The sequence below is a fragment of the Megascapheus bottae genome, chromosome 28 (assembly GCF_031878675.1).
Source record: "Megascapheus bottae isolate mThoBot1 chromosome 28, mThoBot2.hap1, whole genome shotgun sequence".
Taxonomy (NCBI): Eukaryota; Metazoa; Chordata; class Mammalia; order Rodentia; family Geomyidae; genus Megascapheus; species Megascapheus bottae.
Window position 1 is genome coordinate 2,571,881 of NC_143536.1, and position 23,538 is coordinate 2,595,418.

Below are 23,538 nucleotides of genomic sequence, written 5' to 3' on the forward strand. Positions count from 1 at the left end.
CATGTGTGAGGCCAGCGTGGTCTCACATCAGCACACCAACCACCTCTGTGGGTACTTGGTGCAAAGTAGTAAATACAAAGGGAGCCCAAGAGGTGAGGACATAGGAGGATGCCAACAAGGGTAGTTTACTAGAACTCGTTAGATCTTTAAGAAGCCCAAAGCCAGGTATACGTCAGCACTGTTACATTTAAAATGAATAGAATGCTCTCAGAAGACCGGGAAGCCAATCAGAACAGACACTGGCAGCTATGTGCACCAAGTCATCCTGCCTGCTTCTGCTGTGCTTCAAGACATGCAGGCCTTAGCAGAGTGTCACAGGGCCTCCTTTCTCCCCAGTAGACAGGGCAGGGCCAGCTTCCCCATAGGGGGCCCTGACCACATCTGTGGGAGGATAAACAGAAGTGCCCAGGGGGCGGCTAGCCAGGGCTCTGCAGTCAGCACTCATCTTCCAAATCAGAGACCCCTAAATCTGCTGTCTTCATTATTTTGCTGCTTGTCAACAACCCCTTCTCAAATTCTTCTTCAGTAATTTTGCCTTTTTTTAACTTTTTCAAGAGCCTTGTGTCATTAAGAAGTTCTTCCATGTCCTCATCTTCAATGTCAGAACCCTATGTGCATAAGAAAGCAACAGATTACTGAAATTTCCCAGCCACACTGTAGGAATGAAAACAGCCATTTAAACAGGAACACCATATTCCAGGTCTGCTTTCACAAACAGCAAGTGTTCCACTCCAGGTGCCAAGACAGTATAAAAATCTGCAGCTAAGCCAGACGTGGTGACCCACGCCTATATAATCTTAGCTGCTCAGGAGGTTCAAAGCCAGCCCAGCACAAAAGAACATGAGACTCATCTCCAATTAACCTCTAGAAAAGGGGAAGTGGGGCTTGGCTCAAGGGTAGGGCAGTAGCCTTGAACTAAAGAGCTCAGGGTTAATGCCCAGGCCCAGGGGTAGGGCAGCAACCTTGAGCTGAAGAGCTCAGGGACAGCACCCAGGCCAAGTTCAAGCCCCTTGACCCACAAAAAAAAAAAAACCTGCAGCTATGCTAGGCACCAGTGACTTACACCTGTAATCCTAACTATTCAAGAGGCTAAGATCTGAGGATCGAGGTTCAAAGCCAGCCCGGACACGAATGTCAGTGACTCTTACCTCCAATTAGCCACCAGAAAACAAGAAGTGTTGCTGCAGCTTAAAATGGTAGAGCACTAGCCTTGAGCTGAAGAGCTGAGAGACAGTGCCCAGACCCAAAGTTTGACCCCCAAGACAAAAAAAAAAAAAAAAAAAGCAGATGTTTTTTCTTTTTCTTTTGAAACAGCGTCTCAATATGCAACCCAGGTTGGCCTAAAGGCTTCTTAGGTGCTCAGATTCCAGAAATGAACCACCATCTAATGCCTTTCAAAAGATGACTTACAAGACAGGCTCTGGTGGCTCACACCTAAAACACTAGCTACTCAGGAGACTGAGATCTAAGGATCGTGGTGTGAAGCCAGCCCAGGCAGCAAAGTCCTTGAGACTCTCATCTCCAATAAACTACTCAGAAAAAGCCATAGTGGCACTGTGAATCAAATGACAGAGCACTAGCCTTGAGCAGGCAAAGCTCAGAGACAGCAGCTAAGCCGAGAGGTCAAATGTCAAGACCAGAGGGGAAAAGTCAGTAAGTCCTGCTCAGAATTGTGAGATGAATTTAAACAATAAAGAAACTGCCAACTATGACCGGACACAGTTCTTGACCCACAAAAAAAAAAAAAAAAAAAAAAACTGCCAGCCTTACCTCTTCCTTCTTCCTTTTTGCACTCATCTTTTTCTTCCTTTCCTTTTTGGCTTTCTGTTTGGACCATGCTTTGTTTTTTATGAATTTTCGTTTCCCCTCATTTTCGGTTTTCTCTTTTTTTCGTTGCTCCAATAGTTTCTGTCTTTGTTTTTCTCGAATTTTATCTTTAAATGGAATTGTGTCTGTATTAATGTCCACAGGCACAAACTCTGGAAACTGCTTTCCTCTCAGTTCTGGCATCTTGGGCATCTTAAGCAAGGCAAAACCGCGGGCAAGGCTGGCAAAATCCAGATCTAATGAAATCAACCACCACAGATTGTTACCACAGTCAGCAACAAGCCATTCACAGAATAAGTAAGACTTATTTAGTTCATTTTTTGTTTTTAACTCAGTTGTAGGGCTGAACTCAGGGCCTGGACACTGTTCCTGAGCCTCTTCATGCTCAAGGCTAGGGCTCTAACACCTGAGCTACACCACCACTTCCTAATTAAAAGAATTAAAATCGCATTTCTACAAAGTAAAAAGGTATTTAGCAGCCAGTGGCCAATCTATTCATGTCTACTCAAAGCCTAGAAAGAAACTTCCTTTAAAATGCCGAGAAAGTATGAACCCTACACACACTACACATTTTGGTAGGACAAAACAATTTCACCCCTTTCAGACCAGAGACATGTAAACAAGCATACAGAATTATAAGAAGCACAGCTCACCCTTCAGCCTGAAGATGAGGTTGCACTCGTGCTTGGCATAGGCCTGGACATGGGACACGAAGGCTCTCATGCCCTTTTCAAACACCGCTCTGTCAGCCAGGGCCATGGCCTTGAGTTCTGGCAGCAGGTTGGCCACGTTCTTCTGCAGACTCATCTCCTGCAGGGGGCACTGCACACACAGCAGCTCAGACTCCGGGTGCAGCCAGAAGCAGCTGTCCTCACCCTCACGCCCACAGCCCACACCTGGCCCAAGCCCGGTCCTCAGTCTAAAAGTGCTTCTAGTTTCTAAAAACCAACTTTGCAAATGGGATTTCCCTTGGCAATGTGATCTGCTAAACCAGCTGGGCGACACAGGGGCCATGTTCCTGAGTGGCTAGGTGGGCGTGGGCCAGCAGTGGCTGCCATGTGAGTGGGGGAAGTGTGAGTGTGCGCCCCTCACCCAAGAGCACCAACCTCAAGCCAGAGCAGAGCTTGCTGGCCACCCCAAGCCCGCCTGGAGAAGTGGCTCACCTTCTGGTTGATGGCGAGGAAGTTGGTGTATGCCTCTTCCATGGGCAGCAGGAACACCAGGGCGCTGCCACCGTGGCCAATGCGCGCTGTGCGGCCACAACGGTGCACAAAGGCACTGTGAGAACATGGAGAGCCCACACTCAGGGTGACCATGAGCAGAGTCCCACTCTACCCATTCCTGTCACTCAGGCTCAGATATATTCCATACATTAGGGATCTATGCTTCCTTTCTGGGAAAGTAGTTACATTGTCACTTAGGGTGTCTTACAGCTTTGTACCATTTCAATATTCTAGTGTGCATTTCTATAAGATCAGGATTTGAAAACACTACACAATGCCACTTTTAGCACACCAAACATTCAGTAAAATATTTTGAGTCAGGCACTGGTGGCTCACACCTATAAAAGCTGAGATCCAAGGATCCTGGTTCAAAGCCAGCCTGAATAGGAAAGTTCATAAGACTCTTTATCTCCAATTAATCACCAGAAAACCAGAGGTAGCACTGTGGCTCAAAGTGGTAGAGTACTAGTTTTGAGCACAAAAGCATAGGGAGCTGGGCAGTGGCTCACACCTATAATCCTAGCTACTCAGGAGGCTGAGATCTGAGGGATGGCGGTTCAATGCCAGCCTGGGCACGAAAGTCTAGAAAACTGGAAATGGTGCTGTGGCTCAAGGGGCAGAGTGGTAGCCTTGAGCTGAAGAGCTCAGGAATAGCACCCAGGCCCAGAGTTCAGGCCCCCCTCCCCCCAAAATTTTAAGTGTTATTATTTGTTTACATCTCCTGTTCCCAGATTCCTACTTGGCCAACACCCCGCCAAGGTACCTGGCGCTGCTGGGAGGGTCGTACTGCAGGACCCAGTGGACTTCAGGAATGTCGATGCCCCGGGCCATCACATCAGTGCAGACCAAAATCCCACTAGGAGAGAACATGGCATTGGATGCTGGCCACCCCATTGCCACCAGCCCACCGCTCTCAGTGATGACAGCTCACACCCGCTCCCCAGTGTTTCACAGAACCCAAGAACTTGCTGACAGGAGCATTCCTCCTAAGAAGTCCCAGGACTCTACAAGTGAAAGTAAGGAATTGGGGGGGCGAGGGAATGAGATTTTTTTTTGACAGAGGGTGTCACTCTGTACTCAGGCTGGCCTAGACTCAAGCCTTCCACCTTGGCCTCCTGAGTGCTGGGAATACAGGTGGGAACTGCCATGCCTAACTTGAGGGTTTGTAAGTTGTTGCATTTCTACTTGAAAAGTCAAACTAACCTGTGGTGGGCTTGACCATTAGCAGACAGACACTTGGGAGACAAGTGAGACTTTTAGTGCCTGAGGATCAGCGGCCAAATGTGTCGCTTCCCACTCACAAGGAGCTGTACAGTGATACAGACAGCAAGGCCAGACACCATGGCTGACGCCTGTAATTCAAACTACACGGGAAACCAAGCTCTAAGGATCTAGAGTTAGAGCCAGTGTTATCTTCAGTTAACCAGCAAAAAGCCAGAACTGGTGGTGTGGTCCTAGTGGTAGAAAACCAGCCATGAGTAGAAAATCCCGAGTGATAGCTCCAGGCCCTGAGTTCAAGCCCCAGAATCAACACATAAAGGAAAACAGAACAGCTGCCTATATGCAAGAACAGAGAGCTAGGAGAGAGCACAGTCCTGTAGGATCCCGCTGCTGTGTTCATAGGCGGCGTTACTTCCCCAAGCCTCCCCTGCTGGGCCAGCCAGCCCTGGTAATCGAGGGTGCCCCACATGCCAAGGTTCTGCCATGGATGTACAGTGGAGTGCAGTGGCTAAGCAATCAGTTTGTGGGGCTGAGGCAGGCGGGCTCAGGGTGACTTCGGGAAAGGGGAGCAGCCATGAGCAGCTGACAGTGCAGTATGGCTGCAGATCTACCTCCACCATCGAGGCCAGCCCACCTATGCAACTTGCGGAAGTCCTGAAAGATTTTGTTACGCTTGTGCTTCATCTTGCCGTGAATGCACAGGACCTGCGCGCCGCTCACCAGCACCTCCAGGGCCTTCCCATAGTACTCCACGCAGGCGCAGGTGCTGAGGGAGACACAACGATCACAGCCACGGTGTGGCCAGCCCTCTGGCCTGAGGCAGGAGCCGCATCCCAGAGAGCTATCCTAGAAGGAGCTAGGACACCACTGCTCCTCTAACGAGCACCCAGAGATTACCTGAAGAACACCAGATGTTTCTCTGGCTTATGCTTTCGAAGAAAATGCACCAGCTGATTAAATTTTTCATCTGCCTTACATACCTACAAAAAAGACATAGTTCAACAATAATGCCAGACAGGGAGACGCATGTCTGTATTTCTAGCTACTCAGAAAGCAGAGCGCAGAAGCACTGTAGTTTGAGGCCAGCCCAAGCACATCTGACTAGAATCCCAACAATATGGGAATCAAGCAGAAGGATCACAGTCCAGTTAACCAGATAAAACCCCAACACTCTATGTGAAAAAAATAACTAAATAAATCACCAGAACAGGGCAGGGAGCATGGCCTCTTGGTAGAGTGCTTGGCTAGCATGCACAAAGCCCTGAGTCGATTAATCAGTACCAAGTGTAGAGTGCTAGCCTTGGGAAAGCCCAAGGACAGTATCTAGGCCCTGAGTTCAAGCCCCAAGACTGGCAAAAAAAAAAAAGTAATAATAGGGCCGGCGGGGGTTTGGCCTAGTGGTAGAGTGCTTGCCTAGCATGCATGAAGGCCCGGGTTCAATTCCTCAGTACGACATACATAGAAAAAAGCTGGAAGTGGTTCTGTAGCTCAAGTGGTAGAGCTCTGGCCTTGAGAAAAAGTCCAAGGACAGTGCTCAGGCCCTGAGTTCAAGCCCTATGACTGGCAAAAAAAAAAATTAATAATAATAATAATAATAATAATAACCAAAGCAACAATGGTTGTGGATATGGTTCAAGTGGTAGAGCATCTCACTAGCAAGCACAAGGCCCTAAGTTCAAACCCCAGTACTATAATACATACATACATACATACATACATACATACATACATATATATATATATATATATATATATATATAGAGAGAGAGAGAGAGAGAGAGAAAAGCAAGTAAACCCCACAGCATAGCACTACTGTATCCCTCCCCACAACGCTCTAGTGTAGAAGGCGTACTCGATGTGACCAGCACAAGACCCCACAGGCCAAAGCAGAACAGGCTGCTCCCAAGCTTCCTGTGGTGTGCCATTCAGCTCTGTGCCCACCTCACTCACACTCCACAACCAGGCATGGTGGCCTGGAGAACCATGCTTAAACTAACTTGGCCTCAACGTACCATTCCACCTGCCCAGGCCTGGCCCCAGGGCCAACTCACCATGTAGAAGTTCTCCAGGCGGGAGGGAGTCTTCTGGATGCTGCTGGCCGCCACACCCTTCTCCTTCACCGAGATCCGAACGGGGTTCCTCAGCCCCGCCCGCACCAAATTCTCCACTTCCTGTGTCTGCGTGGCGGAGAAAAGGCCGGTTCTCCTCTGCTTTGGCAAGAACTCCAGGATGGTGTTTATGCTGAAAGAAGAGTGTGTGCCCTTACCCTCACCTACCAGCTCAGTGATCAAAGAGGGCACCATGAGAGACCACAAAGCCCAGAGGGCTGGGGAAGGATGGCGAGGAGGGCTCAGCAGCATAGCACTGGATTAAACATGGGGAAGGCTGGGCTTCCATTCCTAGCACAGGGAAAGTAATTAAGACAATAAAAAACCATCAAGGTTCAGTGAAGCCGGGGGCCAGTGGCTTAGTCCTACAACCCTAGCCACTCCAGGCTGAGATCTGAGAACTGAACCTCCAAGCCAGCCTGGGCAATACAGTCCATGAGACTCTTAGATCCAATTAACCACCAGAAAACCGGAAGTGGTGCTGTGGCTTAAGTGGCAGGGCAGTAACCAGAGCTGAAGAAGAGCTTAGGGACAGCACCCAGGCCCAGAGTTCAAAACTGACCAAAAAAAAAAAAAAAGAAAGAAAGAAAGAAAAGAAAAAACTCTCGAAGTAAAGCTGTATCTCAAACTATAGAGCACTCACTACAAAAGACCTCAGGGACAGCACCAGGGCCCTGAGTTCAGGCTGTCAAGCATGTGAGCACGTGCTTGCACGCACGCGTGCATGCGCAAGCACAAACATGAAGGTATTTCTAGTTATACTCCTGGGAAATGTAGACAATTTATGTTTTTCTTTGTGCTTTTATTTACTCTAAGTCTTCTCTAATAATAAGCAGGTAAGTTTAACTTTAAAATTCAAGCCGGGCACCGGTGGCTCGCGCCTGTAATCCTAGCTACGCAGGAGGCTAGATCTGAGGATTACAGTTCAAAGCCAGCCAGGGCAGCTCCAGCTTCTTTTTGAAATCTGAGACAGGCTCTCATTACGTATCTCAGGCCTTGGACTTGAAAGAAATAGAATATCAAAGACTCCTGTAATCTCAGCACGTGGGAGGCTGAGGTAGAAGGATCACTTTCTAATTGTGTTAATTCCTAGTCACTTCAATAATGAGTGTAGATAATAAAAATGCTTTGTGGGAAGTGATGAAGAATTCCCATTTTTCTCTCTTTTTCAGACAGTTCTCATCCAGCCAGCCACCACCAGGAAAGTCCAAAATCCAATACCTTGCCTCAAACCCCATGTCCAAAAGTCTATCAGCCTCATCAAGCACCAGGACATCCAGGGACCTCACGCAGCTGGCCAGGTCCAGACCTTCGGCCTTCCTCCGGAACATGTCCTCCAGGCGGCCTGGAGTCGCCACGATGATGTTCCCACTGGGCAACAAAAGTGACTTTTACCACAGGTTTGGGGCTTTGGGAATATGGGTGGCAGTTACAAATTACCTCTCACATCCCCTGAAGTCATCTACGAGATCAGTCACTTAAGTGCCAGAGGGGCAGAGAATGTTGCCAGGCAAGGGGCAAGGGCATCCAGGTGGGAGGTGGCTGTGGTCCTGGCCATGACCAGGGAGGGCTGGCACACCACAGCACACACCAGGAAATTTACTACAAGGAATCAAACTGTGGGCCTGGTGCAGCTCAGAGCAGAGCTAACATCACCACACATGCACAAAAATTAATCAATTAGTGTAAATAAGTCAGACTGGCCCCGAGATAGGTTAACCTGCAGGATGCTTCATAGAGTGGATCTCATACAATCATTAATAAATCAGAAGACAGGGGCCAGGAGTTTGGCCTAGTGGTAGAGTGCTTGCCAAGCATGCACAAAGACCCGGGTTCAATTCCTTGGAACCACATATTGATAGAAAAAGCCAGAAGTGGTGCTGTGGCTCAAGTAGTAGAGCAATAGCCTTGAGGAAAGCCCAAGGACAGTGCTCAGGCCCTGAGTTTAAGCCCCAGGACTGGCAAAAAAAAAAAAAAAAAAAAAAAATCAGAAGACACACACATCTGCAATTCTAACCTCCACATAATTCACAACCTGTCGACACAATCCCAAGTGCAACACCAGGCTGGAAATGAGTATGGGGCTTCCGCGGGCCTCATTACCATCCTCCCAGCTGTCCAGAAGACCTGAAATGCGCAGTGTCCACCAGCGCAGGACTAGGGAAAGCACTGGGCACACAAGGTCATGTGGACAGGGCTGCTGAGGGCCTGCAGGGAGGCTCCCCATCGCACGTGTGCCAGCATGGAGGGCGGGCAGGACTCACCCTTGCTGCTTAAACCTCTCCACATCTTCTCCAGGGCTCCTGCCTCCGATCCATAGAATCTGGCTGGAACAAGAAACAGTCTTGGAAGCAGTCAGGTTTAGGCCCAGCAGAGGCCATGGGGGGCCTGAGCCCCAACTCACCTGAGCTGCGGGAAGTGCTTGGTGAAGTGTGACAGGACCTCATGGATCTGAATGGCCAGCTCGCGGGTGGGAGTGATGATGATGGCTCCCACCTACCCGAAAGAGTTTCGGTAAAGGGTGGGTCAGCAGTATGGACAGCTCACACCCCCTACCTAAGAGCACCCCTAGACTTCCTGGCAAAGGTCAACTGAGGACCTGAATCAGGGACCAGGAAGCCACTGGTCCTCAGGATTAGGGGTCATGCTTCCATCACCAGATCAATACAAACCTTGCTCTGGGGTCTCTACTTAAAGGTGCTCTGTTTACTAGATGTAGTGGATTCATTCACGTGGTACCTGTGGCCAATAGCAGGTAGCTCACACCTGAAGGAAGCTCATGTAACCAACTTTCTCCACGTCCCAACCTCCTGCGTTTGGGTACGGCAGATGGTGCTTGTGGTGCAGGGAACCAGTTTAAAACCATGTCACGTCAGGTGCTGGCGGCTCACGCCTGCAATCCTAGCTACTCAGAGAGTTGAAATCTGAGGACTGCCGTTCAAGGCCAGCCTGGGCATGAATGAAAGTCCATGAGATTCTTATCTCCAATAAACCACCAGAAAACCAAAGTGGTGCTGTGACTCAAGTGGTAGAGTGATATCCTTGAGCTCAAGAGCTCAAGGACAGTGCTTAGGTCCAAAGTTCAAGCCCAATGACCAAAAAAAAAAAAAAGTCAACATTTTGAACATTGTGGTACTAAAGCATGAGAAGAGAAGTATACCTGTGTAAAGCATGGAAGGCACCTCTGCAGGCCCGGGTGAGCAGAAGCTCTGCTTGCACTAGCAAATTCAGAATCTCAGAATCCTTCCATAATGAGGCTCCATAACCAGCTTCCCCCTCAAGTGTGAACACCCCAGCAAATAAACCACACCAGCAATCCTCACCTGTCTCTTCTTCAACTTTTCCTCCCTTCTCAGAAGAATTTCCAGGGCAGGAATGACAAAGGCCAATGTTTTGCCACTACCAGTGACCTGCAAAGAAGGAGAAAGGTGAGTTTTCTCTTCCTCAGCTTTTCCCAGAGACAACAGACTGCATGGACATTCAGCACTCACCGCCTCTGCTGCCACATCTTTGTTTTTCATGAACAGAGGGATGGTGGCTGACTAAAGGGAGAAATTACAAAGCACTGGTTATGAATGACATGACCTTACATGGAGACCCAAGCCCCAGGAACACAGTGGGTGGCTGCAGTCACAGTGGATCCCACCTCAAAGAGACTCTGAGAAAATAAGGAACCACACAAGGAAGAATTTCAGTGGCAACAGTGTCTCAGATTCAAGTCCTGCCTCCCTGCTTTTTCTCCTTGGACCCTGAGGGGGTTGCGGGCATTAGGCTTTAAGGCATCGTCCAGCTTCAGCACCATGAAAGGATTCCCATGCACATGCTCAGCACAACTCCCAAGAGACTCTATGTCCAATGAACCAGTAAAAAAAACTCGACACTGCTGAGATCTAAGAATCACAGTTCAAAGCCAGCTCCAGCAGGAAGGTCCATAAGACTCTTATCTGTAACTAACCACCAGAAAATGGAATTGGCTCAAAGTGGCAGACCACTAGCCTTGAGCAGAAAAGCTCAGGGTCAATACCCAACCCTGATTTTAAACTCTGTGACCACAAAAATAAAACAAAATACCGTTGGCGTGAGACGTGGCTCAAATAGTTGATTGCCACCTATGAGCAAGAAAGCTTAATCTTGGTGAGCGGCTCTGAGTTTAAACCTATTACTTGCAAAGGAAAGAAAAACTCGTACTCTGCATCAACACTCTTACAATTGCTTAAAGCCACTTCAGGCCAGCCCCAGGACATTTGCTCTGCCACTTGTCACCGGGGCAATTATCTGTCTTCTATCAGCCTCCAGGCAAAAAGGCCTTCCCCAATCTAATGCCCATCCCATCCGTCTGAGATCCTTCCCAGCACCTCACACCGACTGAAGCGACCTCGGTCCTTCGCTTCCGCAGCTGCTACACTGGAAAGGTGGGCCCGGAGCTGGAGTTTCTCGAGGGGCTGGACGATGGACGGGCCCGACTCCCCGACTTCCCCAGGGAGCGTTTCCTGCGCCCAGCTCTCCCGCGCTCGCCGCCCGCGGCGGTCCGCAGCCGCCTCCCCCGTCCCGGTGAGCCCCGGCTCGGGCCGAGTCCGCCGCGGGCAGCGAGCGGCCGGGCGCGGGCTGGGCTGGTACCTGCACCGGCGTCATGTGCGGGAAGCCCAGCTCCCGCAGCGCGCAGAGCACCCGCGGGTGCAGCGGCACCGGCAGCGACTCCCAGGCGCCCTCCGTCACGTGCTCCATGGCGCGACCCGCCGCCGGCTGGCGGCGCGGCCCGGTAAGGAGCACTTCCGCTTCCGGCGGCTGGGGGCCGGCTGGGAACCGAGCTCCCACGGCGCCGTTCCGCGCGGCGGCGGGCGGCGGGCCCGGCGTTCCACGGGGAGGGCAGGCGCCCCGGGTCCGGCTCCCACCGCCCGGGGACGAGACCGGGCCCAGCCTCCCCGCGGCCGGCCGACCGCGCCTTGGGCCAGCGGTGCACATGGCTTCCTTCCAGGGGATCTGAACGGTCCCACCCTCTTTTGGGGAGTCAGGTCGTGGGGCTTGAACTCGGCCCGGACGCTGTCCCTGAGCTCTTCAGCTCGAGGCTACCGCCCTGTCCTTGAACCACAGGGCCACCTCCGGTTTCCTGGAGATCAACTGGAGAGAAAAGTGTCATGGGCCAGGCTGCGCGGTAATCCTAGCTACTCAGGAAACTGAGGTCTGAGGATCCAGGTTCAAAGCCAGCCTGCTCACAAGAGACCCCGCGACTCTCCTCTCCAATTAACCTCTAGAATATGGGAAGTGGGGCTTGGGGGAAGGATAGGGTGAAGAGCCCAGGGGCAGCGCCCAGGCCGAGTTCAAGCCTCATGACCCACGAAAAAGAAAGAAAGAAAGGCTCATGGACTCTAGTACCCGGGCTGGCTTTGAACCGTGATCCTCAGATCTCAGCCGCCTCAGCAGCTGGGATTACAGGAACGAGCCACCATGCCCACTTCCCATTGAAGGCCACCTCCTCAGCCAATGGGGTCTTTTCTCCAGCTTTCTTCCCAGTGACTGATGTTACATACAGCAGTCAAGTTTGTGGGGTGAGTGAACATATGGAATGTTCAGTACCCCTGGAGATTTGTCCTTCAAACCGAGATAAAAAGCCTCAAGTAACGGGCTTCACTGAAGAGATGTCACGTCCTTAAACAAACGTTAAAAATGGAATGCTTCAGGACATGGAGGTGCTGTCTAAAAATCTCATCACGGTGAAGAAGCAACAGAAAGATCTGGAGTTTGCAGCCAGCCTGGCCCACGTTCAAGATGATCTAAAACTGGGCCGCCAGTTTGGCCTAGTGGTTAAAGTGCTTGTCTAGCATGCACGAAGACCCAGGTTCAATTCCTCCGTACCACATACATAGAAAAAAGCTGGAAGTGGTGCTGAGGCTCAAGTGGTAGAGCTCTAGCCTTGAGAAAGCCCAAGGACAGTGCTCAGGCCCTGAGTCCAAGACCCAACTGGCAAAAAAAAAAAAAAAAAAAGATTATCTAAAACTAAAGTATTTCCAGACTGCTCTTTCACCTCTTGTGTTTGCCTTAACTACTTTTTATTAATTTTGCTGACCTTGGATCCCTTTCCTAGCCTGTTCCACAGTTTCTCAATGATTTAACCCAAGAGATTTGAGAAATAACGAGGTCAGGCCATTACACAGAATTAATACACAAAAATTTCTTTGCCTTACTTTGTGAGGAACATTTTATGGCAGCCTTGGGCAAATAATTTAATCAGGCCTATTTTTGACATTTAAAATTCAGACACATGGGTCGGGAGTTTGGCCTAGTGGCAGAGTGCTTTGCTTAGCACGTACAGAGATCTGGGGTTGATTCCTTGGCACCACATATATAGAAAAAAGCTGGAAGTAGTGCTGTGGCTCAAGGGTAGATCTCTAACCTTGAGAAAAGTCCAAGGACAGTGTTCAGGCCCTGAGTTCAAGCTCCACAACTGGCAAAAATAAATTAATTAATAAAAATCAGAAAGAACTGGGCGTGGTGACTCATGCCTATAATCCTACCTACTCAGGAGGCCAAATCTGAGAATCTAGGTTCAAAGCCATCCCAGGCACTGAAAAAGTCCATGAGGCTCTTATCTCCAATTAATCATGATAAAACCAGAAGTAGCCTTGTAGTTCAAGGGGTAGGGCCATAGCCTTGAGTTGAAGAGATCAGGGATAACGCCCAGGCCCAGAATTCAAGTCCCATGACCGACCCCCCAATTTTTTTTTTCCAGACAAATGAGTGAAAATAACCCAATCTGCTTTATGATGTTAACAGTGACAAGGCAAACCTGTGTGGAAACTAAAAGTTCCTATTTGCTGAACTCAAGCTTAGAAAAAACAAAGCATTTATAGTAGGTAAAACTGCTCATAAAACAAACTCATTTCATTTCACATAAGAAAACTTCTTTTAGCAATTGAGTTAAATATCAATATATAAAACACACTATACTGTTTTAAAAAGAATCTGTTTATTTACTGAACCTGGGGCATGTTAGATACACAACCAATTTACAACTTTTAATTCAAATTTGAAGTGTTTTCACACTCATAAAAAAAAGAAAAGAAAAAGAAAAACCAATGCAACAGTTGTGCTAAGGTCAAGTAGTCACCTTATCAATCAACTGTTGCAAGTATTTTCACCCAAGGCTGAAAAATTATCCTGAACATGAAAACTTGTAACAAATTTAAATTAATTATATAAAACTTGTTACTTGTATTCCCCTTGCAAAGATCCAAAAAACAATGTACAAGTAACTAATATACATCAGTCCCAACATAATCCTGGATGCTCCCTTCATTTTAAACCATCATCATAGACCAAGAGGAAGTCTTTGTTTCTATAAAACAAAATTCACATGTGCCAAGAAAGAAAGAAAGAAGGAACAAAAAGACCCAGGAGAAACCAGACAAAATCCCTAGTGCTGACACTGATTTCAGTGCCCTCGCTACAGTGGCTCTAAAGACCACTGACAAAAATAAAATAGTGGCTGTATATCAGAAAACCCAAGCTTTAAAACTTGACATCAGAAATCCAGATTTTTCCACTTACAACAAATGCCTACTTTCTATGTGTCCAGAGTGGAGAAAGGAAAGTGCTGGTACAAGAAAGGCAGCTGGCGCTGACGTAGACACCCAGAGAACCAGCTTTATTAGACTTTCCAGTTAGGTGGAAACCAAAGAATGATTATTAACTGTTGTCAACTTTAGCGGAGGTGATTCAGTCCCAATAGTCAAGGGGAAAATATAACAGAGGAAATGTGTGTTGAGACATTATGTTTAAATAAAACACCGAAAAAGTATGTAAGTACCATCCTGGTAGCGTGAAGCTGGGAAGAAAGTGCCGAGCTCAGTGGTACTTCACACAGTGACTTGTTAGGACCACACTCTCTCCTGACAAAAAGCAGAGGCTGAGGGCATCCCCAAAGAGCAGCCATTTCAATGAAGGACTGCCAGGCTTTGTGGGGCCTCAACAATCCACATCTCATTTGGAAAACCAAAGCAAAAAAGAAAGAATATACTCCTGTATTTCATTTACAGTGTTTGAGTTCTGAAAGGATCTGGATGTAAACGAGAGGCAGCTTTCAACTAAGCAATCTTATGCCAACCAAATGCCGAATTTTTGCTATAACTTTCTAAAGATTTTCCCCCAATACCTATTAGTCAGAAAGGAATATAAGGTGTGAATGTACAGATCAAAAAATGAAAATGTAGAACATAATGACATTTTTATGACCAAGGTGTTGGTAAACAAGTGAATTATGAATTGGGATCACCAGGAAAAGGCCTTTAAACAACCCTCCGGACTTCAAAAAATCTCTTCAGGTAGTAGATCTGTCCCAATGTCATGGCAACTAGAACGAGAGCTTCAAAGAAGGACCAGAGCACCACTCTGCTGTTTGTGTTATCGTTTACTGTAGAGAACAAACACAGAATTAACAACAATCTTCTAAAGCAGCACAGGCAGCACAAATCCTCTCCCAGCCTTTACTCCAAGTGGTGTGCAATATTCATGTGCCGGAGACCCCAAGCAACTCTAAAAATGGCTTTTGAGTGCTACTTAGAGCCAGGTAGAATGATCCACATCAGTAATCTCAGCTACTTGAGAAACAGAGGCAGGACAGTCCCAAAAAATACATTAAAATAAAATTTAAAAAAATAAAGCTGAGCCAGGCCCTGGTGACTCACACCAGAAACCTAGCTATACTCAAAAGGTTGAAATCTGAGGACTGTTGTTTGAAGCCAATCCAAGAAACAAAGCCCATAAGACTCTGTATTTCCAGTAAACTATTCAGAAAAAGTCAGAAATGGTGCTGTGGCTACAGTGTTAAGAGCGCTAGCCTTGAACACAAAGAAGCTCAAGGACAATACCCAAGTCCTGAATTCAAGCCCAAGACAGGCCAAAAAAAAAAAAAAAAAAGAAGAGCTGGAGGCACAGACTACAGTCAAGCCCACTGTGCTTCTATGAGGGAACAGAACAGAGGCAAAATGACTTGGCCAAGGTAAAACTCTAGATTTAAAATGCAACCTTTGGCCAGAGTGTGGTCTGCTGTAGAGCGTGTTTGCCTGGCATGCAGGAAGCCCTGCACTCAATTCCCAGGTACCACATACACAGAAAAAGCCAGAAGTGGCACTGTGGCTCAAGTCGCTGTGTGTTAGCCTTTAGCAATGTGTCCAAGGACAGTACCCAGCCAGGCCTTTGGTTCAGGCCCAGGAATGGCAAAACAAAACAAACAAGCAAACAAAAATCCAACCTTTTTCTAACTGGTGAAATATCCTTACAATCCTTTTTGTTCTGAGACTTGTTTAAAAATAAAACAAAAACAGGGCCGGGAGTTTGTCTTAGTGGTAGAGTGCTTGCCTAGGATGCACAAAGACCCGGGTTCAATTCCTTGGTACCACATACATAGAAAAAAGCCAGAAGTGGTGCTGAGGCTCAAGTGGTAGAGCTCTAGCCTTGAGAAAGTCCAAGGACAGTGCTCAGGCCCTGAGCTCGAGCCTAGGTCTGGCAAAAAAAAAAAAAAAAAAAAAAACATTTGGGCAGGATGGCTCACACCTGTAACCACCTGTAGTCACATGACCCAATACTGATAGTTACTATCAGATAAACCCAACATAAACTATTACCATTCATTTCACTTTCAGCTGTATACCTGAACCATAAGGTAAAGCTATGACTTTTCTATATTAATTTCTGACAATTACTTCCATTACTTTTATTACTGAGCTACTTTAGCAATCTACTCTACACATTGTCCCTAACTTTCTACAAAAGGTCAAATACTGAAAACAGTTGCAATTAGCAACATAATATTAACCAACTAAGTAATAACTACAATGTCTTTAGATACATACCATTTATTTAAAAAAAAAAAGGGGGGGGAGGGAAATGGGTACCAAGACATGTGAAAGGGTATCAATGTATGTGAATTAATGCACCTTCTATCTGGCAAATAAAATGTAGCCCTTTTACTAATTACAATAAAAAAAAAAAAAGATTAACCCAAGCCAAGCACAGTGGCTCACGCCTAGCTAATCAGGAGGCTGAGGACCTGAGGATCGAGGTTCAAGCCAGCCCCAGCACTAAATACCTTGAGACTCTAATCTCCAATTAATCACTAGAAAAGGGGAAGAGGGGCTGTGGCTCCAGGGATAGGGCAACACCCTTAGCAGAAGAGCTCACGGACAACACCCAGGCTTCCTAGGATAGGACGGTGGCCTTGAGCTGAACAACTCAGGAACAGCGCCCAGGCCCAGAGTTCAAGCCCCATGACCCACAAAAAAATTATTTTTTTAAAGATTAACCCAAAGAAGTGGCACTGTGGCTGAAGCAGTAGAGCACTGGACAAGCATAAAGAGGCTCAGTGACAAAGCCCAGACCTTGAGTTCAAGCCTACAACCGGCTCATGCCTATAATCCTAGCTAGCTGCTTAGAAGGCTGAGAACTGAGGATCATAGTTCAAAGCCAGCCTAGGCTGTAAAGTCCCTGAGATTCTCTCAAATTAGCCACCAGAAAACCAGAAATGCATCTGTGGCTGAAAGTGGAGAGTGCTAGGCTTAGTAGAACAGCTCAGACCAGCCTAGCCCCGAGTTTATGTCTCACAAATGACCAAGAAAAAAAAGGAAATGAAAATGGCTGGGGATGTAGCTCACGGATAGAGCAGCCTAGCAAGCACAAAGCCATGAGTTCAAAACCCAGTACTCCTTAAAAAATAAAAAGTTTTAGCCAGCACAGTGGCTCACACCTGTACTCAAGAAGCTGAGATCTGAGGATCAAGGTTCAAAGCCAGCCCGGGCACAAAAGGTCCTGAGACTCTTATCTCCAATTAACCTCTAGAAAATGGGAAGTGGGGCTTGGCTCATAGGTAGGGAGGTAGCCTTGAGCTGAAGAGCCCAGAGACAATGCCCAGGCCCAGGGGTAGGGCTTGAGCTGAAGAGCTCAGGGACAGCGCCCAGGCTGAGTTCAAGCCCCATGACCCACACACAAAAAAATGAATAAATAAATAATAAAAAAAATTTAAAGCCAGACTTTGAGGAACACACCAACAACCTGAGCAATTGGGAGGCTGAAGCAAAATTACTTGAGTTTAGGGCTGGCCAGGCAGCATCACAGAAATCAGGTCATAGTGAGTACCCCAGAGACTACGGCAAGAGGACACCAAGTTTAAAGTCAGCCTGGACTACATAGCAAGACTGTGCTGCTGCAAAATAAGTATGCCAGGCTGGGTGGCTCATGCCTCTATTCCTAGCTACTCAGGAGGCTGAGATCTGAGGATCATGATTCAAAGTCAGCCCAGGCACTAAAGACTGTGAGACTCCTATCTCCAATTAACCTCTAGAAAGCAGGAAGTGATGCTGTGGCTCAAGAGGTAGAGTGTAGCCTTGAGCTGAAGAGCTCAGGGACAGCGCCCAGAACCAGAATCCAATAAGCAAATAAATGCTCTTAATTTGAGAGCATTTCGGGTTTCAGGTTTTTAGATTAAGGATTTCAGCAGTAAAATTTATGAAAACACTCCAAAATCCGAAAGCCTCTGTAACCTGAAACAATTCTGGGTCTCAAGCATTTTTGATAAGGAATGCTTAATATGTAATCCTTGTAACATGGACGCTTACTAATCAACTATTATATAACAAACAGGAGTATATCCACTCAAAGAGCAAGACAATAGGCTGGACACAAATGAGGGCCAGAAAACAAGCCTAGTCTCTGGCTTGACATTCTCACAAGCTTTGCATATACTTAAAGGCCATCTACTCTAATGCGCTAAAACTGCAACAAATGCCTTAGCCCGCATTTTGACTAGTCCTTTCACCCCAGAATGGACTGGAACTCCAACTTGGAGCCAATTAAACCAGCGGGTCTCTGAGGAGTGTCTGCACCAACTTACTGGCTCTGTGTATTCTTTCCCGGACTTCCATGTACTCCTGTTCGTGCTTTACAGCTGTCATGGCCACAGCCAGCTCATTAATCATTTCTTCTAGCTTGTTCTGGTGAGCTACAGAAAGATGTAGAAATCCATTAGCAGACAGTTGGCAATCTCTTTAAACACTTGTAAAAATGGTTCAGCCAGAGTGGCAGATCATGCCTGTAATCCCAGCACTTAGTAGTCTGGTCTGTTCTGTACAAAACCATGTTTTCCAGTCTCCCTTGCCACTCCCCCCCCCACCCAAAAGAAAAGAAGGCCACACACAGCCAGGCTCACTCCTATAATCCCAGAATGGGGAGAAAAGTTCACTAAACTCCATCTCCAAAATAACCAGTAAATAATTGGGCTAGAATGCCAGCCTAACAAGTGTGAGGTTGAGTTGAAACCTCAGGACCACCAAAATAATAATAAAACAAAATCACAAAAAGCTGGACATGGTAGTGCACAACTCAATTCTAGTACTCAGGAGGCTAACGTAGGAGGATCAAGAGCTGGAGTTTAATCTGGGGTTCACAGCAAGACATGTCTCAAAAACAAAAAATTAAAAAAGGATAACCTAGCTATAATGTTAACATAGAACAAAACTAACCCTAAACACTTAAAGTCTACATAGGGAAACACAAGAAACAGTTGGGAAAACCCAAACCAGCCCCACGCTTCTTCCGTGATGCGAGGATGGTCTCACTTGTAGTGGGCATTACAAACAATCACAGCTCTCAGTTGCAGAAGCTTCCAGCCACATGTCCTCCTTACCTTCAGGAGAATACATGCTCCAGGCAGGGCTATATTAGGGTAAGGAAGAACTAGCAGAGAAGAAACAACCTCCTAAGAATAATCTTTGCCCAACGTCAGCTTCATTTGAAATTCCAACTTACCACAGATCATCCTTAAGAGAAACTCTAGGCCCCACGATTAAGGTCAAGCAGCCCCTCACCAACTCTATGACAGGAGGCTCATGCAAGACCCAGAATCTTTAGAGTAGGTGTCTCACCAGTGGCAAGGCTGACATTTCAGAATGGATGAGCCATGTTTGTTGAAGACACTGTCAAATGTACCAGAGGGTGGGAACAGTCTCCATCACCTCCAGCCCACAAAGGTCAGCAGCCCCAACCAACCACAAGTTAGTCCTGAGAATCCAGTGTCTTCCAGTACTGTCAAATGCCCTCAGGGGCCAAGTTTATAGCCTCCTCCCAATCCTCTTGGAGAACCACAACTTTACAAGGCTCATTTTGACAGCTGCCATTCACTAACATTAGCAAGCAAAAGCAGAATTAGGTATTGTGTCGAAAGACTACTTACCAAGTTCCATACCCACATTCCTCAGCCATTATTATCTAGCCATTTAAATAGAGTTAATTTTCAAAATGAAGACTGGGCTAGTGGTAGAGTGCTAGCCTATCATGCAGGAAGTTCTGGGTTGGACTCCTTAGTACCACATAAACAGAAAAGCCTGGAAGTGGTGCTATGGCTCAAATAGCATAGTGCTAGCCTTGAGAAAGCTCAAGGACAATGCCCAGGCCCTGAGTTCAAGCTCTGTATTGACATACACACACAAAAAAATTACTAAGTACAATTCTCTAGATTTTCAAAAATTTCTAACTTTGCCTTCCTATTACTACTCTACTAAATTGTTCAATATTTGAGATATACATCATACAAATACATTGACTGTATTAAGCTAGCAGCTTCCAAAAATAATAGCATATACGGGGGAGGGGGGTTACTGGTAACAAATTTATGTAGAGCAATGAGAGGTCTGGGGATATGGTTCAGTAGTAAAACACCTAGCATGCACAGAGCCTGGGATTTCATCCCCAACAATGCCAAAGGGTAAAAAAGCCAAATAAGTGCATGAAGGCCTGCGTTCAAGCCTCCAGTACAGATATAAAAAGGGGGCTGGGAGTTTGGCCTAGTGGTAGACTGCTTGCCTAGCATGCACGAAGACCCGGGTTCGATTCCTCAGTACCACATACACAGAAAAAAAGCTGGAAATGGTGCTGAGGCTCAAGTGGTAGAGCTCTAGCCTTGAGAAAGTCCAAGGACAGTGCTCAGGCCCTGAGCTCAAGCCCAGGACTGGCAAAAAAAAAAAAAAAAAAAAAAAAAACAAGTATAAGAAGATGGTGGAGGAGAGCCGGGCACCTGTGGCTCACCCCTGTAATCCTAGCTACTCAGGAGGCTAAGATCTGAGGATTGTAGTTCAAAGCCAGCCCGGGCAGGAAAGTCTGTGAGGCTCTAACCTTCAATTAGCCATTAACTTAAATATTCCAAATTTTCAAAATTTCAACAACAACAAAAATTAAATTAGTTGCAGGGTCTTTTTAAGAGGGAAAAATAACATTTTCATGCCAATAAAGTGAGGTTAAAGGAAAGCAGAAATTAGACTTGAACAAACAAAATGATACAAAAAGCAATCCACATACCATCCCAGGTATCTCCACCACCTAAAGGAAAGTGCAGGACAGAAACAAAAGACCAACAGAAAATTCAGAAAACTAGTATGTCCATGAATGACCAAATGAAAGTATATGTCCATAAAGACTAGCAAGTTCACATAGCAGTGTGACACAGAGAACCTGGGGGCTTACAAGTGACAAGGAAAAACTGTCAGAAGGGCCAAAAAGAATAAAGCATTTACTTCCAGAAACTTTCGTTAATTAACAGACTTGCATGAGGTAAAAAGTAAAACCACAAAGGTTTTTACTTTACGGACAAAGAATAACCACGAAGCATTCTGATGGGTGGATAAGATACAGGGACGATGGCAAGCACCTTACCCTCTGTCTCCATGTCTTGTCCTTTGGGAGCCTCTCCTATATCAATAGTGAACATCACTATCTTTGGAGTCATGGTAGACATCCTATTACTGAAACAAAACTTGTACGTTCCATCCATGTGCGCAGCAAACGTGTACTTCCCACTGGACTCTCGGTCTCCTTTATAAATGCCTTTATTATCCGGACCTGTGATCTAGAAGTAGAGAAGAGACAGAAAATTCACAAAACATGTAAAATCACAAACCTCAGTAGAAAAATCACTAATAGGTAACTCACTTAGCTTTACCTCATAAGTAGCAATAAACACTTTGGGTCCCATTTCCCTACTTTATAAGACAGGGTAAACCAGAAGGCTCTCTAAAGCACCTTTCAGCCCTATTTGTGTCCAACTAACACACCCTGCAGAAAACAGAAGCCACATGACATCACTCATACTCTCACACTCACAGATACACACCTGCCTCGCTGTGGCCTAATACACCAACTGACATGCTGACATGTGTCTGGAACCAAAACTCAAAAAGAAATCTCGGTAATCCTTACATCCACTTCAAGATCTTCATAGTTACATTCAAATATTTAAGAGTGCTTATCTGAATGCAGTCACGACTTCAGACAGCTGGCACTGGTGGCTCACACCTGACAGGAGGTTGAGATCTGAGGATGAGGGTTAGAACCCAGCCAGGGCAGAAAAGTCCAAGACCATCTCCAATTAACTACTCAGAAAAAGCCAAAAGTAATGCTGTGGCTCAAGTGGTAGAGTGATAGTCTTGAGCAAGAGGCTCAGGGATGGACTGAGAACGTGGGCGAGTGGTAGAACGCTCACCTAGCATGCAAGAAACCCTGAGTCTGATTCCTTGGTCCCACATACATAGGAAAAGCCAGAAGTGATGCTATGGCTCAAGTGTTAGAGCCCTAGCCTTGAGAAAGTGCAAGGACAGTGCTCAGGCAGAAAGAAAAGAAAAGAAAAAAAAAAGAAGGAAGGAGAGAGAGAGACAGAGAGAGAGAGGCTCAGGGATAGTACCCAGGCCCTGAGTTCAAACCCCAGGGCCAGACAAAAAAAAAAAAGGGGGGGGCAGGGACAGGCTAGAGATTAGGAGACCCCAGGCTGCTACCAAATCAGCTGTTAGATCCTCCAGTCAGTTCCGCTTACAGGGCCTTTCACCTGGAGGGCTGATCTGTTCTCCCCTCTCCTAACTTTTGGCTCACTTGTATTATGCAATGTGCCCAGTTCTACCATTCTTCATTGCCAAAATGGTAACTCTTAAAGCCAATTAGTCATACTAGAAGAAGGAAAATTCAGCTATTGATATTTGTTTAAAAAAAAAAAGAAAAATTGCCAAAATTATGTCTTGTTGGAGGGTTTGTTTTGTTTGGGATAATATATTATATATACACTATATGTCTATACTACATAGACACAAATGTAGGTGGAGATTCTGAAAATGATGATTTCTTCAAAAGCGTATGTTTTCTGGATACTTCTCTGAGACAATACTACCAGGATAAAAAGCCAGGACCCGAATCCACATCTCCAGCAGGCAGAACCGGCAAAACGGGACATCGGCCATTTGCAGAGAAGCAAATGAGATGCTAAGATCGCTTCTTCACACAGACAAGGAAAAACTGAGCGAATAAATGACTGCTGCCTGGCCTTCCGCCACGGCCTCCCGCCACGGCCTCCCGCCTACTTAATCCGAAGTTTGCGAAGCTGTTGAGACGACGGGCAGCGGGGTGGCACCGGCTGCCGGCGCCCGAGACGCGCCTTCGGGCGTGGAGCGCACACGCGGCGCGGGGTCCCCAGCTCGGCAGCGCCGCGCCGGGGCCTGCAGCGGAGGAACCGGAAGCGGGTCGGCCGGGGCCGCGGGCCGGGGCGCGGGCGGGGGCGCCGGACCCCGCCAGGACGCCGCGGCCTCGAGGCCCCTCGCCGTGCCCGGCCGCGCCACGCGTCCCCCCCAGGCCGCGCGGCCCCGCGCCCGCACCTCCACGTCGATGTCCAGGAAGCCACCCTCCGCCACCTCGAAGATGAGGCCCATCTTGGTGCCCGAGGTGACCCGCTCGAAGAAGCACTCCTCGGCGTGCGCGTCGATGCTAACGAAGTAGCCCGAGGCCGTAGCCAGGAGGGCGGCCAGGAGCACCAGCAGCTCGCCGGGTGTCACCATGGTGGGACAGGGGGCGAAGCCAGGACGGGGACTCGGCCTCCACAGCTGCCACCGCCGCCAACGCCGCCGCCGCCGCCGCCGCCTCGGCCGCCTCGGCCCCGCCCCTTCCGGCTGCGCCACCCCAGGGGCTGACGCGGGCGTCGCGGATTGGCCAGCGCCGGCCGCTGCCACGTAACGGACGTACGGCGGCCGCCGAGGGACGCGCGCGTCCGTGCGCCGGGGCTGGACGGCGGCCCCCGAAGGACAGACGCGGCGCTCCTCGGGTCCTCGTGGTGTCCGAGCTGCGGTTCACGCGGGCTGTTC

General features: G+C 47.7%; 2 protein-coding genes across 2 annotated transcripts; both read right to left on the minus strand.

Moving 5' to 3' along the window:
* Window positions 1–170: 170 nt before the first annotated feature.
* Ddx55 (DEAD-box helicase 55) lies at window positions 171–11,119 on the minus strand. Its single transcript, XM_090319880.1, has 14 exons — window positions 10,997–11,119; window positions 9,871–9,921; window positions 9,703–9,789; window positions 8,784–8,875; window positions 8,644–8,706; window positions 7,601–7,750; window positions 6,323–6,512; window positions 5,169–5,251; window positions 4,906–5,037; window positions 3,814–3,906; window positions 2,991–3,105; window positions 2,481–2,649; window positions 1,771–2,063; window positions 171–608 (listed from the first exon to the last, which is right to left on the minus strand). Exons 1-14 carry the CDS (start codon window positions 11,102–11,104, stop codon window positions 435–437), a joined length of 1,800 nt encoding a protein of 599 aa, XP_090176006.1. The 5' UTR covers window positions 11,105–11,119; the 3' UTR covers window positions 171–434.
* Window positions 11,120–13,323: 2,204 nt separating this feature from the next.
* Tmed2 (transmembrane p24 trafficking protein 2) lies at window positions 13,324–23,322 on the minus strand. The gene is made up of 4 exons (XM_090319887.1): window positions 23,056–23,322; window positions 21,074–21,266; window positions 18,261–18,368; window positions 13,324–14,786 (listed from the first exon to the last, which is right to left on the minus strand). Exons 1-4 carry the CDS (start codon window positions 23,233–23,235, stop codon window positions 14,662–14,664), a joined length of 606 nt encoding a protein of 201 aa, XP_090176013.1. The 5' UTR covers window positions 23,236–23,322; the 3' UTR covers window positions 13,324–14,661.
* Between the last annotated feature and the right edge of the window lie 216 nt (window positions 23,323–23,538).